The 16230-nt window shown below is 43.4% G+C and overlaps 1 protein-coding gene across 6 annotated transcripts in view; it reads right to left on the bottom strand.

Moving 5' to 3' along the window:
- Nucleotides 1-830: 830 nt before the first annotated feature.
- The window catches only part of ATG7 (autophagy related 7), a 357839-nt gene continuing 342439 nt past the window's right edge, over nucleotides 831-16230 (bottom strand). For all 6 annotated transcript variants that reach the window (XM_075006212.1, XM_075006211.1, XM_075006210.1 and 3 more), the window contains one exon: nucleotides 831-5156. In XM_075006212.1, the coding sequence (XP_074862313.1) occupies nucleotides 5124-5156 (33 nt within the window). In that variant the 3' untranslated portion in view covers nucleotides 831-5123. The remainder of the gene's footprint in view (nucleotides 5157-16230) is intronic.

Genomic DNA, 16230 nt, shown 5'->3' with positions numbered 1-16230 from the left:
ATGGTCCTAATCTGTGTGTTAAATGTTCAGTGTTATGTCCAACCCCCCCCCACACCAGCAATAGTTAAAAGTTAAAAGTTAACACGCAGTTTGGACTGGGAAGAATATACAACAAACTGCTCAATACTATTAATGGTACTTGCGTCACATATGAAAGGTGAATACAGTTAATTTTTACACAGATATTTATTTAGGAAATGAAAGGAAAACAAGAAAAAAAATATCAAAACCAGCAAAAAGAATATGTTGGTTCACTCTAGTTCATTTTGTGTGAAATCCACCTCCCTCCCCTCAACATAGAGCTGGGGATAACCAGGCTGTATGCAGACAGAATACAGAGGGGGTTGAAACCTATATTCCTAAACTTATATAAGCCTATGGCCTGGAGTAGTGGCTAGAGCCCCTTTGCCCCTGATTCACTGAGGGTGAAAAGTCTGTTGATGAGAGTTTTGCCATTGATTTCAGGGAAGCCAGGTTTGTACCATAGCTCTTGGGCCCACTAGATTTGTGTGAACGTAGACCTGGTGAGCCCATTCCATCGTGTTTTTTCAGGCTAGCCTATGTGAAGCTGGCATGCCAAGTCTTTCCATGGCCCAAAGAAGTTGTTTGATTTGTCCCAACACATTTGTGCCCTTGTTTATAACGGTCATGTTGTGATGGGGCAGATTCTCAGAGCGGGTGAAAATGACAATTCATACACACTGTAGATCTGTCCTTGCTGAGTGAATTTCTTGCTAAACAAAACAAAACAAACAAACAAAACAAACAAACGGCAAGTGCACAAACAGCTGAAGGCCATGAAACTGAGGTTACAGCACTCAAAATTTATCTGATTGGTGTGGGTTTAACTGTAACATAAAATAAATTGTGTTCATAATATACTCTGAAACAGAAAACAGCAGGCTTTTCCTGTTCATGAATGTATTACTCAGACAGGACAGCATTTCAGATGTACCCAGCAAATACATCCTTGACAGGATGGCACCAACACCATCAATCCATAACTGATGATGTTTGAAAGTATGCTCTAGGCTTTGATTTTGAGAGATATTAATTCTCCAAGGGCCAAGTTTATATCCGATGAATCTCCATGGAAGTCAGTGGAGTTACAGCTGAATTAAACTTCGCCTCGGACATGTACAGATGGCAAAGTTGCTTTCTAAGAGAAATGGTGCTATCTGCACTGCCTTATGATCTATTTACATCAGATGTTTTGTAAAGAGGTAATAAGGCAACCTCAGCGGTGGCTCTGCATTCTGACAGCCCAGCCAGATCGGGTAAGAGTCCTAAGGGCAGTGGCAGCTGCTGCACTGCAGAATGAAGGGATGAGTTTTGCCCTTGCATTGTGTACGAGCTCACTCCAGCAAAAATAAAACTAGCCCCTCCCCGCAACATGAAGTTCAAATTTCAACTTCCTCCCTTTAGCAGCAATACCAGCAGATGGGAGGGTGATCCCAAAACTGTGCTGTAAGTGTAAACCAGTAAATAAAAGTACTTCGCTGCTCATACTATTTTAGAAGCTGTTCTAATTCATGTGGGTATATATTTTTGACATTTCCCTCCTCCCTAAATGCTTAAAATATTTTTGAAGCAAAATCAGAACAATTCTAATTTTCAGGGAGGAAGAAAACAGTAAAGTTAGACAACAGCTTTTCCAAATCAAACTGCACTGTTCTGGAACATAAGACATCTGGGAAGCGTATGTACAGGAGGAAGTACAGCCTTGTCACAGTTGTATTTTACTGAAATTACAGAGATAAAGAAGCATCATATTAACTCTGAGATTGAGATTTTATATACTTCGGTAATTAAAGGGATGCTTACTACCTAACAACACAGTTTGACTTCATTTGGATAATCATGGTTTCAGATAACTGAAGAATTTTTCAATTTTATTGATAAAATTTGGGGTGGAAGGGGACACATGACCCTTTTTGGAGTTTCAAAATTTAAATTAGATTTTTCCTTTTCACTTTCACTGTAATTTTGACTGATATAGATGTTGGTCTCTCTACACTCACTGCCATCATATAGATACTTTCTAGCCTGAACTCTAGTGTGACGAAGTGAAAAGAACTGCAACTCATTTGAATGCATGAGAACCAGGGACTTCTAAGGTTATTTATAATAGGTATTTTTGTTAGCTCAGGATGATCAAAAGACCATACTTTCCCCTGCATACAAATGAAAACTGCACTTTCCCAGTCCTATTGTTCATCATCAAACAGTCAAGATGTTAGCTTCCTGTTAAACTAGTCTTTATTCGTCAACAACTTACGTTATAATTCAATTAGTCGAATATATTTAACGTTACACTAGCTTTACTTAGCTGAGACATGGGTATTAAAAAAAAAGTACATTTGAATAAGAAGATGAGATAACGTACCATGAAGGGGGCCCTGTGTTGCATTAAAATATCACTTCAGTTCATAATTTAGGAACTGTGGGCACCCTGTGACCTCATAGACCTTCCCCGCAAATGATGTATCAGCTTAGCAGGTCTATCCCACACACTCTCTGGCTGTGGTGAACTGTCCCAGCTAGTGGCACTGAGACCACTTACAAAGAGAATAATGAGTCTGCTTCACTGCCTTTGCTCAAGCAGTGGAGGCTTATACACTAAACTCCAGAGGTCACGGGTTAGGTTCCAAATATCAGCATTACACAGGCAAATGACAAAGCTGATCTGACTTCTATGTTCAGGGACTTGGCTCTTAATTGAAGGTAGAGAAAGTACACAAGATAATTTGTTTAATTGGATGGATTACTTTTATTAAGGCTAAGGACAGAATGGTTTTACAGGCAAAGGACAGAATGGTTGGAAGACAACAAAATAATGCAGCTTCCAGTTTTCTTCATGAACGATGCAACAGAAGTAACTGGATTTAAGCTGGGAAAGAACACATTTTTTGTTTTTAGCTGTTTGTTTCAAGATGCAAAACAATAGCTATATTTCCCTTTACATTTATGGTAGGAATGCACTTGATATATTTTAAAATTCTGACCTTCATAAATTATCTTTTTTCTCTGTGGTTCTCAAACTATGCGCCTGTACCCCAGTAAAGAGGTTGAAGAAAAGCTGTTCTCAGTAATTACTGATGGCAGAACAAGCAAGGGTCTAAAGTTACAGAGGGAGAGGTGTAAGTTGGATATGAGGAAAAACTAGGAGGGTGGTGAAGCACTGGAATGCATTACCGAGAGAGGTGGTGGAATCTCCATCCCCAGTGGTTTTTTTAAGTCCCGTCTTGACAAAGTCCTGGCTGAGATGATTTAGTTAGGGTTGATCCTGCTTTAGGCACGGGGCTGGACTCGATGGCCTCCTGAGGTCCCTTCCAGCCCTAGGATTCTATGATTCCATGATTTAACATGAAACATTTCAGATGCCTCAAAGATTAGGATTAGCACTGTTTTGGCGTCAAGAAACATGCTGTGTGGTGGGATTTAAGAATGGAAAAGGTGGAGAACCGCTGCCTTATTTGTAGCTCAGTTACGCTATCAACAGGGTCCTACCCAATTTAGAGCAATGCAAAACATGTCACTTACCATGAAATCTGGCCTTTTGTGTGCTTATACCCTGTACTATACAGGTTTCAAGGAGGAGACTAGCATCTCTCACATTGGGGGTCCTGACGCAAAGGGGGACCACAAGGGGGTCCACAAGGGGACCACAAGGTAATTTTCAGAGGGTCACAGTATTACCAGCCTTCAGAGCTGGGCAACTGGAGAGTGCTGATTGTAATGTTGGCTGGATGCCCAGCTCTGAAGGAAATTGTCAGCTGGAAGCAGTGCAGAAGTAAGGGTGGCAATACCATACTCATTTTGCTCTTGCTCCTGTACTGCTGCTTTCAGCACTGGGCACCCAGAGGGTCACAGCTGCTAAGGTCCCAACTCTGCAGGCAGTAGTGCAGAAATAAGGGGGGCAATATCACACCATCCTTACTTCTGTGCTGCTGCTGCTGCTGGCTTTGACACTGCCTTCAGGGCTGGACTCCCAGCCAGCAGCCAATGCTTTCCAGGTGCCCAGGTTTGAAGGCAGTGCTGCCACCAACAGCAGCACAGAAGTTAAGGATAGCAGTGTTGCAAACATTCCTGCCCCCCAGTGCACACATGCACTCACACACGTGCGTGCACAGACACACACAATTACTGTGTGATGCTCACATAACTCCTTTTCGAGACAGGACCCTACAATTATATCACCATGAAATTTCAGATCTAAATATCTGAAACAATGAAATTTACTATTAAAAAAATAATATGACCATGAAACTGAGTGAAATGGACCACAGATTTGGTAGGGCCCTAGCTATACACTTTCATCTAGCTAAGGTCCTGCCTCCAAAGCAATGTTTACTGTGAAGTGGATCTTGCTATAAATATCACAGCACCAAATCAGGATATAAAGAATGTGGTCTTCACAAGGTAGGAAATGTCAAATGATCTTTTATCCACAATATGGAATCATGCTACAGTTCAACTCTTTTACAGGACTCAAAGATTCTGAAACTTTGGCAACTGCATTATAATAAGGAGGGGAGTTAATATATTACAACATAATCTCTAACATAGTAAAAATATGTAAGGGGGTGTTCAGTTATCTTTTCCCCGCTCCTTTGAATAACAGTATGATTTAATTCCTATCTGTAGGATAGGAATTTAATTTAATTCCAATCTCTATATATTCTTTAAGACTTAATATTAAATACTTATAAAATATATTGAAAGATGAAAAATACAATGTTATTTAGGCATCTCTGTTGAGAAGTAATATGAAAACTGGGACAAATAAAAACACCAAAGGCTATTCAAAGTGGCATATTTTATATGTAGCCTATGTTTAGAAACTGGGAAAAAAAAAAGAAAGGGGATTTAAACATAATTATACTGCTCTAGCAAGATAGTTTTCCCATGCATAGGGTAAAAATGAAAACCAAAGGCAAAGTACACCTACAGTAGAACTATTTTTAGTTCAGGATAGTGTCCCATTCATAGCACAGATATAGATTATATTTGTTTACATTTGTAAGTCAAAATGCATAAGCAATCATTAACTTGTCACACAACAGATAAAAGACATCGCTGCATACTAAAGCAGGTCATCTTTTATTTCGTTCGTTTGGCCTTCAGACTGTTTCATCATCACTCATGTCCCAAATCTGTAATGAGAAAAGAAGCAACATTTCACTCAGTATCTCAAATATGTCTTCAAAATACCTTATGAAACCACTAAGCCAATCTAAAAGTAAGAATACGTTTCATTTATGGATCATCCACTCAAGTGGTGGTCAAACAGTGTTAATGGAAATAACAATTCAGTGAATTTGAGGGTTTTTTTCATCAGTAAATCATTTGTGAACCAATCTCTTTTGTTTCAAACACATTTTGGCACTTGTAGTTATTCTTATAACAGTCTGGATGAATAACTTTCTTTGGGTTGTCTGAGCTAGTACTTTGACTGTTTGCTGTGTATAATGTATGTCTGGTTCCTTGGTATTGTTTCTGCTTGAAGATTGCTTGAGAAATAACAGCAAAACAACAAAAGATGAAAAATAAATAATACGTTTTCAATATAAAACATTAGGAATTTGTGATCAGCTGTAAGAACCAATAGCCACCCAAATATCTGAAATAACCAAGAGTATGACCCACAAATAACAGCTAATTTAATTCAATCTGAAAATTAATTTTATGTTATATGTGAATCTGTTTCCCCCTCCTTTTTTAACAGGTTCTGCCAGCCATTCAATAATTTACTGAAAAACTTATTTTATACAGTAAGATATAACTGTATATTCATGTTGGTTATGGGTTATGACCAAGACATATCCTGGAAATCTAATCTGGAAAGCAAGCTTGACATAGTCACAAAATCCTCATGGAACCTGGAGTTCTACATACAATCTGAAGGTACATTTTGTATTGTCAGTTGTCAGGACACAGTGTGCCACATTTTAAAAAAAAGCAAAAAGTTGCAATCACACCTGTTTGCATGCTAAAAGCACACACTAGAGACATGCCTCCTCTTTCATGGAAATGCAGGCGCTTTTAGCAGGTTTTATTACCATTTTTGGAGGCTCGGTGAGCAGCTGTCCCAGAATACGTACCCTTAGAGTGCAAAACCTATGGATGCTTTCTGAAACATTCACAGAGTTTGAAATAACAAAACACCATAACTGAAAGGGAACCTCCACAGCACAGTATGCAGAAAGTGTGATATTCTATAGGTCTGGTTTACCTTAGAGGCCATTCATATATGACTGAATTTTTAGTGTAAAATAAGTCTGCTAAATAACCATTTGCCTCCTCCTTCCCTCCCCAAAAAGCTGCAATTAGAGACGTGAAAAGATGAAGAGTGAAGGGATAACAGCTAAGTTCCTCTCAAGGATAAGGTGAAAAGACAAACACGGTAGGAATGAATTATCAGGTTTCAGACTGGAGAGAGGAAAATAGTGATGTCCCCCAGGATCTGTACTATCACTTGTTCCATTCAACATATTAATAAATGATCTGGAAAAGGGGGTAATCACTGCACTGGAAAATTTGAAGATAACACAAAATTACTCAAGATAGTTAAGTCTAAAATAGATTCTAAAGAGTTACATTGGGATCTCACAAAACTCAGTGACTGCAAAAAAGAAAAGGCAGATGAAATTCAAGGTTTACACATGCAAAGTAATGCATACCAGAGAATTAGCTGTTACTACACAATAGAGAGATCCTGGAGTCATTGTGGATAGTTCTTTGAAAACATCTGCTCAATGTGAAGTGTCTATTGAAAATATAACAATGACAGGACCCATTGGGAAAAGGATATGTAATAAAACAATGTCATAGTGTCACTATATGAACTGACAGTACCTCCTCACCTGGAGAGCTGCATACCATTCTGATAACCCCATCTCAAAAAGATAGACTAGAATTGGAAACAGTACAGAGAAGAGAGAGAACAATAATTTGAGGCATACTGAGTTTTCAGCTTAGAAAAGAGAGTACTAAGGGGGGTACATGGGATATGATAGAGGTCCATAAAATGGTGATGGGTGTGGAGAAAGAGAATAAGGAAGAATGATTTATTCCTTCACATAACACAAGAACCTGGACTCACTCAATTAAATTAATCAGCGCCAGGTTTAAAGTAAACAAAAGGATATACTTCTTCACCCAACATAGTCACCCTGTGGCATCTGTTGTCAGGCGATATTGTGAAGGCCAAAACTATAATGAGGTTCAAGGAAAACCTAGGTAGGTCCCTGTCTGATAACCATTTATAATGCCAGAGTTGAATTCATTTTATTTAATTTAAAAGAGCTACATCAGAGAATGAATTTGGTCTTACAGGAATCATACCTAAAAAGTGGATTTAAGGACGGTAGCAAGACTAGATAGCACATGGTCTTTGGTTTTACTCACAGACTGTAATAATACTAATTTTATCCTTAAGTGTCCTAGAAATTTGCATAAAACTTGGACCATTCCAAGCTTCTTGCTAAATGCCACAGACAGATAACCATGCCAGATTGGCACTGGACCTCAAAATGTTAGCACACCATAATCACTGAACCTAGAAATAACTAGTATCACCCTTGTGATATTTCCTTTCTTAGTTGTGTTGATTGATTAAGAGGCCCAGGTTATCTGTCTGGACGTGCTATGTGTTTGCATTAGGCTGGTCACGTGCTTAGTCACTTCTTTTACACCCAGACTGATTGAAAAATATGTGCCAACAGAAGCGCAAAATGCCAATATTTATTTATACTGTAAACTCTTGAGGGCACAAATCATCTCACTACAATTTTCCAGAGCCTAGCACCACGTGGGCCCAAAACACTACTACAGGAGAAATTGTAAATAAAAACTACTACATTTTCAGACTGACTACAATGGACATTTACATACAATTTCCATTAACACCTATCCCTGCAAAATGGGATCTTTGGATATCTGGATATTCATTGAAAAGCTCTGCAAAAGTCTGGACCTATGAACAGCTACACATAGGTCTCTGTAAAACACATTGTTTAAACTATAAGATTTTCTTAATTCCTAAAAGTGGCTGCAAAATGGTGGTATAAAAATCCTTCTGGAAAATACTGAAGGAACATTTTGTTTACCAAAGGAAAAAAAGAGTTGAAGAGTGGCTTAGACTTTGCCAATGAAAATACAAATGTCCAGCTCACCATTCAGGGTCAGGGATGTGGAAAATAAATATGAAAGAATTATCTTTAAATAGAGTTTATGGTATGAATCAAGCTGACAAAAGACAAGAAATTCAAAGTTCAGGCTGATATTCCATCCTCAGCTAACCCCACTTTTGAGTTTTTCAGACTTTGTAAAAACAACAAGGACGGCTTTTAACCCTCATCTCTGTGTTAAAGAAACTAACCACACTTGTAGATTGCACAGTGGGATGAAGGAAGCCAGAGTAACAGCAGCAAAAGTTTCCTTAATCCATGGTCCTCAGGGTCCTATCCAGCTCCCCGTTTTGTTCAAGCAGTGTACCCCATTTCAGTTCTGAACACAGGGGCAAGTAGTGAGGAGGAACAGGGGGTGGAGGGGACCAATTATGTGAACTCCCCCACTCCCCCCATGTCATCCTTAGCCCAAGAGAGGGTCAAGACAACCCCCACTCCATCCCAGGCCCCACCCCTACCCCCACAAACATGACAATATTGAAAATACAAAGGGAAGTAAAACATCCAGTGGTTGGTGATAGTAGGTATTTTAAGAGTGTTTACGACTCACACTGGGCAAGTGCAACAGAATCCTGGAGAAACAGGTAACATTCTCACATCATATGTATGCGATCAACTCAAAAATTCAGAGTAGAAGCCCCGGAGTGCAACATATGGCTTCAGCCTTTGCACCCAGATGTCAGGGAGCTTGCAAATAAGGTCTTTGTCCTTGAAAAAACCTATGCGCCACAACTAGGTGCTTGCTATTTATGAGTCAATGGGAGCACTCTGAACTATAATGAATGGCAAAGACCTGGTGTTAATGGTTTCAAATGTCTTTTCCCCTGAACATACTGTAAAGAGTAATGAAAATCACTCTTGTCCGGAATCCAACTCTAACTGAAAGGCCAAAAAACCAAACAGGATCCATGGTAAAGTTCTTTCAGTTTTAACAATTTACTATGTATTAATTAGTAACACAGGAGGTTTTTTTTTTAAATTAAGATCAGTTTTCAGATATCTACAAAACTGTGCAAGAATTATGCTGGTAAAAGAATGCTTGTCTTTGTTATCCTAAACCATTAACCTCTACCAATATGTAACCTCTGTTTGAAATGTAATCATGCAAATGTCATGAGCAAGGCCTAGCCACACACTTTTGCTCCAGTATTTATTCACTAAAGCCCCAATCTATGCATAGGGTCCCTCCATATGCATAACTGTTTGCAGGAGCTGTGCCTAAGACAGAATAAATAGCATGAAAGCAGTAGTTTAAAGTGGCACATATAAAAATAAAAGTACAGCTGTAACTCTTAAAGCTTTATCCATGAGATCACTTCCCTGTAGCCACAGTCCCCCCGACTCCAAAATGCCAGCAACTTGAGAAAAGCAAAAACAGATAAACAAGACACCCCCACAAAAGTCCTCACTGATGTGGCCCCGGACAGACACCTCACTCCCCTCACGTTCCAGCACAATGGTCAGGAAGGTGGAGAAGGAGGTACTGAGGTTCAGAGCTTCCCCCAGGCCAGATAAACTCTTCTGGGAGCCTGTGGTGGGACCAAAAATGGGGGTGGGGGGAGTTCAGGGTTCAGTGTATGGGAGGGGGATGCTGGGGAGCAGGTGTGGGGTCTGGATGGGAGGGAGGGAGGAAGGATGAAGGAGTGGGCCTCAGTTGGGGGATCTGGGTGGAAGGTAAGGTGTGGCAATGGGAGGGGGAGTTCAGGAGTGGGCTGGAGTTGAGGGGTCTGGGCAGGGGGGAGGGAGGGTGCAGGAACAGGCTGAGGGTGGGGTTCTGGATGCAGGAGCAGGGTGGGAGGTATCTAGGCAGGAGGAGGGGGCGGGAGGTGTTTAACTCAGTGATCTGTCACCTCTTCCTCCCCTGGCTGGGGAAACGCCAGAGGTGGGGAAAAACCTCTGCAGGGAGCTTTTTCAGCCCCTGCTGCCATGCACCACTGCCTGCTGCTCTGGCTGGTCAGAAATTCAGCCAATCAGAGCAGCCGGGGAAGTCTCTCTGTAGGCTGTGCTATGCTGCCACTCCCCAGCAAGGGGAAGGGAAGGAGAAGCAACAGCACTGCTGCCACTTCCTACCTTTCCACGTGCCCTGCCAGAGTCCATGGGCCAGCCCCAGGCCCAGCTTGGCTGACCCAGCCTGTGAGGCTTGGCGCTCCCCACTCTCCGCCGGGCTGCAGGCTAGATACTAGGGAAGGGAGCCCCAAGCCTTGGAGTCCAGATCCAAATGAGCCACATTCTGGATCCAGCTCCTCCAGTTGCCACTGTGCAGGCTTCCCCACCCCCCACTATCCATGTGCTTCCTCCCCCTCGCACCTCCACCTGGCCTCTGTGCAACCTTCTTCCCCACAGCCCCCTTTCAACCTGTCCGCCTCTCCCAGGCACCAGCAGCTGCAGTCCAGCTGGGGCTACCTACTCCAACTCTCCTCCTCCTGGTGCGGCCGGCAGTCCAGCTGGCCAGCACACTCCAAACTCCCCACCTCACTGAGGCCCAAGTATCGCCTATTTCTCCCATCACATCTCCAGGGGTGGGCAGGTCCACATGGGGCCAGGGACTCTGGCTCCCGCCTCAGGGGAGGTCCCAGGCTCTGGTTTCAGGGGGAGGGGCGAGCGGTGAACTAGAGATGAGAAGGATAATGTGATACAAAAATAACAAAATGCATTTTAAGAATCAGCAACGTGACAGTAAGCTGGAAATGCACATTAGAAGGGCGTGCCAAACTGCAATGGCAAAATAGCCCTCCAGAGTAGGGTCTTCTGGCCTGCCACTGTCCCGCAGCCCAGTGGAAGCCTCGCGCATGCTCCCTGCCTGCCGTGCCTCTGCATGCTGCTCAAAGCAGCTGGCTACAGGGGCCATGTGTGTCTCTGCACACCATGCACATGTGGAGGGTGGCTTTGCATGCTGCCCCCACCCCTGCATAATCTCACAGCTACCACTGACTGTAAACTGGGCAACGAGAGTTGCCTGAGCCATGCTTGGGGTGCAGACAGTGAGCAAAGAGCCACTGCTTCCTAGAGGGGCAAGAGGGGCTCAGGGTCCCATTGGGCTGCTGGTCAGGAGCCATCTGCCAGAGCCTGCCCTCCCCACAACCCTCTGGCTCCCCTCCTACACACCTGTGCCCCAGGTCACAACCCAAAACCTCTGCACTCCTGCTCCTGCACCCATACCACTTTGCAGACTCTGCATTCCAATCACCTAGCCTAGGTCACAACCTCCTCCCAGACCCTGAACTCCATCCTACAGATCAGAATCCTCTCCTGCACCCATGACCCCTCCCTGACTACTGTTTCAGGCTAACATCTTCACCTCAATCCCTTGCTCCCAATTCTCCCCTTCACCCAAACTCCTCAGACTCCACACTCTGTCCTGCAACCTAATCCCCTACCCTGAGCTCCCTTCCGCACTCAAGTTCCATCCCAGACCCCATACTTCCTCCCTTATCATCAGAGAAGAATGCAGCCCTTGACCACTTATCAAATTCTTAGAGTTACTGCCCATTAAAATGATTGCCCTTCCCTGCGCTAGAGGAAAAGCAACATTACCTTCTGTTTGGACCTGAATTACATAAACTTCAACCCTGAAAGCAAAGTTCTAAATGTCACATGCTCTGCTTAACCTATAGCCATCTAAATATTGTGAAAAAAGCCAGTGAATGGTTACTAACCCTTTAAAAATTCAAATTCAATGAGAAAGAGAACAGTGTCTAAATAACTGTTGGTTATGCCTGGCACTGTATGTCTAATTAATTCTGTGAATTTGGGTTTTGTTTGGCGCTCCCTTTCTCCAATAGCACACCTGGGTGAATCAATCTAAGTGAAGCTACAGGTAATGATGGGGGAGGGAGGGAAGGTGTTGTAATAAAATAGGCAAATAATGAACCAGCTGTCAAACTCACCCAGTTTGTATAGGTCTGAGCAGATTACCTGACTGCACCTGTTATGTTCAAGTACCTATTTTATGTTTAAACTTCACTTTAGGAGTTCTTAAATTTCAGCTGCATTTCCACACTTGTTTTCTTAAAATGACAAGTATCATTTTCCTTCTTTATAAAAAGGGGGGAACCCCTAGTGAATTAGGTTAATTGTTCATTCGTTTCTCAGTCACAGATTCAAAGCATTTTCAATACACATGAAAGGGAACATAAGTACTTTTCATGTCCTTCTTACAACAAAAGTACCTGTAACTTTATTTTTGTGAGAACAGATACAAAAGGATTAGGTACGGTTTTGGTATGTACACTTGTGTGGGAATATGTAGTAACTTATGTAATTAAACTATAAAGCAAATATATACAGCTTGTTATGGCCTTATAGGCAGAGGTAGAAGAAAATAAGCCTATCCTTACAGATCTTCTGTATCTCTCTCTCCATTTGTATTACTGTTACTACTCATGAAAATGATCAACTGAACGTCAAAATGGCTATTTCCATACACAAAACACATTCATTGCTTAGGGAAATCTACTATAAACATCAGTTTATTTTATATTAAATATACCCGTATATATAACACATGTTAAATGTGTGTGTAATATTTTTATATTACATATTTCAAATATGTTAAAGAATAAAAACTCAAACAGAATTGAACTAAAGCCTGAAATTCTATCTAGTATTAAATGTAATGCTTGAGTATCACATAAGAGAACCCAACTCTTCTCAGACTTCTAGAGACACACCATACATAGGCCCTGACTCAGGAAAGCATTCTCATTCAATTATTAATGTTAATCATGCTTATTAAGGTAGTGTCCCAGGGCCATCCGAGAGTTGGACCACACTGCTAGGCACTGTACAGACAGCAATAGACTGTCCCTGCCTCAAAGAGCTTACGATCAAAACAGACAAGACAGATACAGGACAGGAAAGGGGTAGAAAATACAAGCAGGGTTGAACCATGTGATATGGAGGTAAACATTCTCTCAGTTCCATGATTTTTAGGTGGAGGAAGAAGCAGGGTGACCACCCATCCTGTAGTAGTAGGCATCCTTCAGTCTGCATAGACTATGGATCACACCCTTTATAGTTTCAATTGGGGACTTCATTTACAGCGTCTACTGTGACTATGAAGGCCCACACGAGAGTGACATTCCTTGCTGCATCTCTTGCAGATATGGTGGGTGTCTGGCAAGTCCTTAGTGTGCTTTCTGTGCGCTCGCTTCTCCTCTGCTAGCTGTCTGATCTTCATCTCGCCCTTCTGAAGGCCCTTGTGTAACCCCTGCCTCCATCTGCTGCGGTTGTCTGCTAGTTCTTCCCAGTTGTCCAGCTTGATGTCTACCTCTCTGAGGTCTCTCTTGCAGACATCTTTGTAGCGCAACTGGGGGCGTCCAGGAAGTCTTTTGCCAGAGGCTAGCTCACCATACACGATGTCTTTTGGAATCCTTCCATCATTCATTCTGCGGATGTGGCCAAGCCAGCGGAGCCGACGCTGCCTGAGGAGGGTGTGCATGCTTGGGATTCCAGCTTGCTCGAGGACGGTGGTGTTGGTCACTCTGTCCTTCCATGATATTCCAAGGATGCGCCTGAGGGACCGCAAGTGGAAGACATTCAGCCTCTTTTCATGGTGGGCATACGGGGTCCAAGTCTCGCTGTCATAAAGGAGGGTGCTGAGGATGCAGGCTCTGTAGACTTGCATTTTGGTGTGAGTGTACAGCTTGTTGTTATTCCACACTCTCTTGCTGAGTCTGGACAGAGTTGTGGCCTCTTTTCCAATCCTCCTATTTAGCTCAGTGTCCAATGATAGGGTGTCAGTGATGGTGGACCCGAGGTAAACGAACTCGTGGACGACCTCTAACGTATAGTTGTCAATGCTGATTGATGGGGATTCAGCAACATCCTGACCGAGTATGTTTGTCTTCTTTAGGCTGATGGTAAGCCCAAAGTCCTTGCACGCTTTGGAGAACTGATCCAGCAGTTTTTGAAGCTGGTCTTCTGTGTGAGACACTACAGCAGCATCGTCTGCAAACAGCATGTCTCTGACGAGGACTTCCCGCACCTTAGACTTAGCTTTCAGCCTTGCAAGGTTAAACAGTTTCCCATCAGATCTTGTGTGCAGCAAGATGCCCTCTGTTGAAGATCCAAAGGCATGCTTCAGGAGGAGTGCGAAGAAGATCCCGAACAATTTCGGAGCAAGCACGCATCCTTGTTTGATGCCGCTCCTGATTCTGAAAGCATCAGATAATGTGCCGTCATATTGGATGGTTCCTCTCATATCTTCGTGGAACGACTGGATCATCTTGAGTAACCATGGAGGACAGCCTATCTTGTGGAGGAGTTTGAACAGTCCATCCCTGCTGACCAAGTCAAAGGCCTTGGTCAGGTTGATGAAGGCTATGTAGAGTGGCTTCCTCTGCTCCCTGCACATCTCCTGCAGCTGTCTTAGAGAGAAGACCATGTCAACGGTAGACCTCTCTGCGCGGAATCCGCACTGCGATTTGGGGTACACCCTCTCAGCAATCTTCTGGAGTCTGCCAAGGATGACGTGAGCGAACAGTTTACCAGTGACGCTTAGGAGGGAGATTCCACGGTAGTTGTTGCAGTCGCTTCTGTCTCCTTTGTTCTTATACAACGTTACAATGTTAGCGTCGCGCATATCCTGTGGAACCTCACGTTCTTTCCAGCACAGGCACAGTAGCTCATGTAGGGGTTCCAGGAGTGTGTCCGCGGCACACTTGATTACCTCTGGTGGTATACCATCCTGGCCAGGGGCCTTTCCTGCTGCAATGCTGTCGATGGCTCTCTTCAGTTCATCCACAGTTGGTTCTTGATCCAGTTTGTCCATTACTGGTAGGAGCTCGACAGCATCGAGGGCTGCGTCAACCACAACGTTCTCGTGTGAATACAGCTTGGAGTAGTGCTGAACACAGCACTCCATCTGTTTGGCTTTGTCAGCGATGACTTCACCAGATTTGGATTTCAGAGGTGCCATCTTGTTCTGGGTGGGTCCTAATGCCTTCTTCATACCCTCATACATTCCTCTGAGATTACCAAAGTCAGCACAGGTCTGGATGCTGCTGCATAGCTGGAGCCAGTGGTTGTTGGCACAGCGCCTGGCTGTCTGCTGTACTGTTCTTCTGGCCACTCTAAGTGCTTGCTGGGTACTCTGGCTCAGTGAGCGTTTGTACTCCAGGAGTGCAGTGCGCTTCTTTTCAATGACTGGAATCATCTCATCGGAGTTAGCTTCGAACCAATCATTCATGTTTCTAGCTCTTCTTCCAAACACTGACAAGGCCGTGTTGTAAACTGTATCCCTCAGATGTTGCCATTTGGATGTCACATCGGCGCCCCCAGGGCCGCTGCACAGATTTTCTTGGCGGGTCTCTCTGAACTTTTCAGCTTTCTCCGAGTTTGCCATCTTTCTGGCGTCAATGCGGGGCCTTCCAGCAGGTTTAGAGCGGTATGGCATTTTGGGTCTCAGCTTGAGCTTAGAGCAAACTAGCGAGTGATCTGTATCACAGTCAGCACTATGATAGCTGCGTGTCAGAAGGACATTTTTGAGGTTATTACGCCTAGTGATGACCACGTCTAGTTGATGCCAGTGCTTCGAGCGTGGGTGTCTCCACGACACTCTGTGCTGTGGCTTCGTTTGGAAGAATGTGTTTGTGATGCACGGATTGTGGTACGTGCACAGTTCAAGGAGATGCTGTCCATTGTCATTCATTTTTCCCACACTGAAGTGTCCTAAGCAGGAAGGCCATGAGGCCCAATCAGCTCCAACTCTTGCATTGAAGTCACCCAAGATGTACAGTTGCTCACGAGCAGGTATTTGCTCTACAGCAGCACTAAGCATGTCATAGTACTTGTCTTTTACTTCTGGTGTGGCGTACAGGGTTGGAGCATAAGCGCTGATCAGGTGGACGGGACCGGCGCAAGTTTGAAGCGTGATCCGAAGAAGTCTTTCTGATCCTCCCATGACTAATTCCACCATTTGTAGAAGGGTGTTTCTGACAGCAAAGCCAACACCATGCTCTCTGGGTTCTTCTTGGGCTTTACCCTGTATTAGGGAAGCCAAAAAGGCATCCTTATTTATTTTTTAAAAGGGACTAAT

The sequence above is a fragment of the Carettochelys insculpta genome, chromosome 11 (genome assembly GCF_033958435.1).
Source record: "Carettochelys insculpta isolate YL-2023 chromosome 11, ASM3395843v1, whole genome shotgun sequence".
Lineage (NCBI taxonomy): Eukaryota > Metazoa > Chordata > Testudines > Carettochelyidae > Carettochelys > Carettochelys insculpta.
This window is presented reverse-complemented; position numbering and strand designations above follow the sequence as displayed.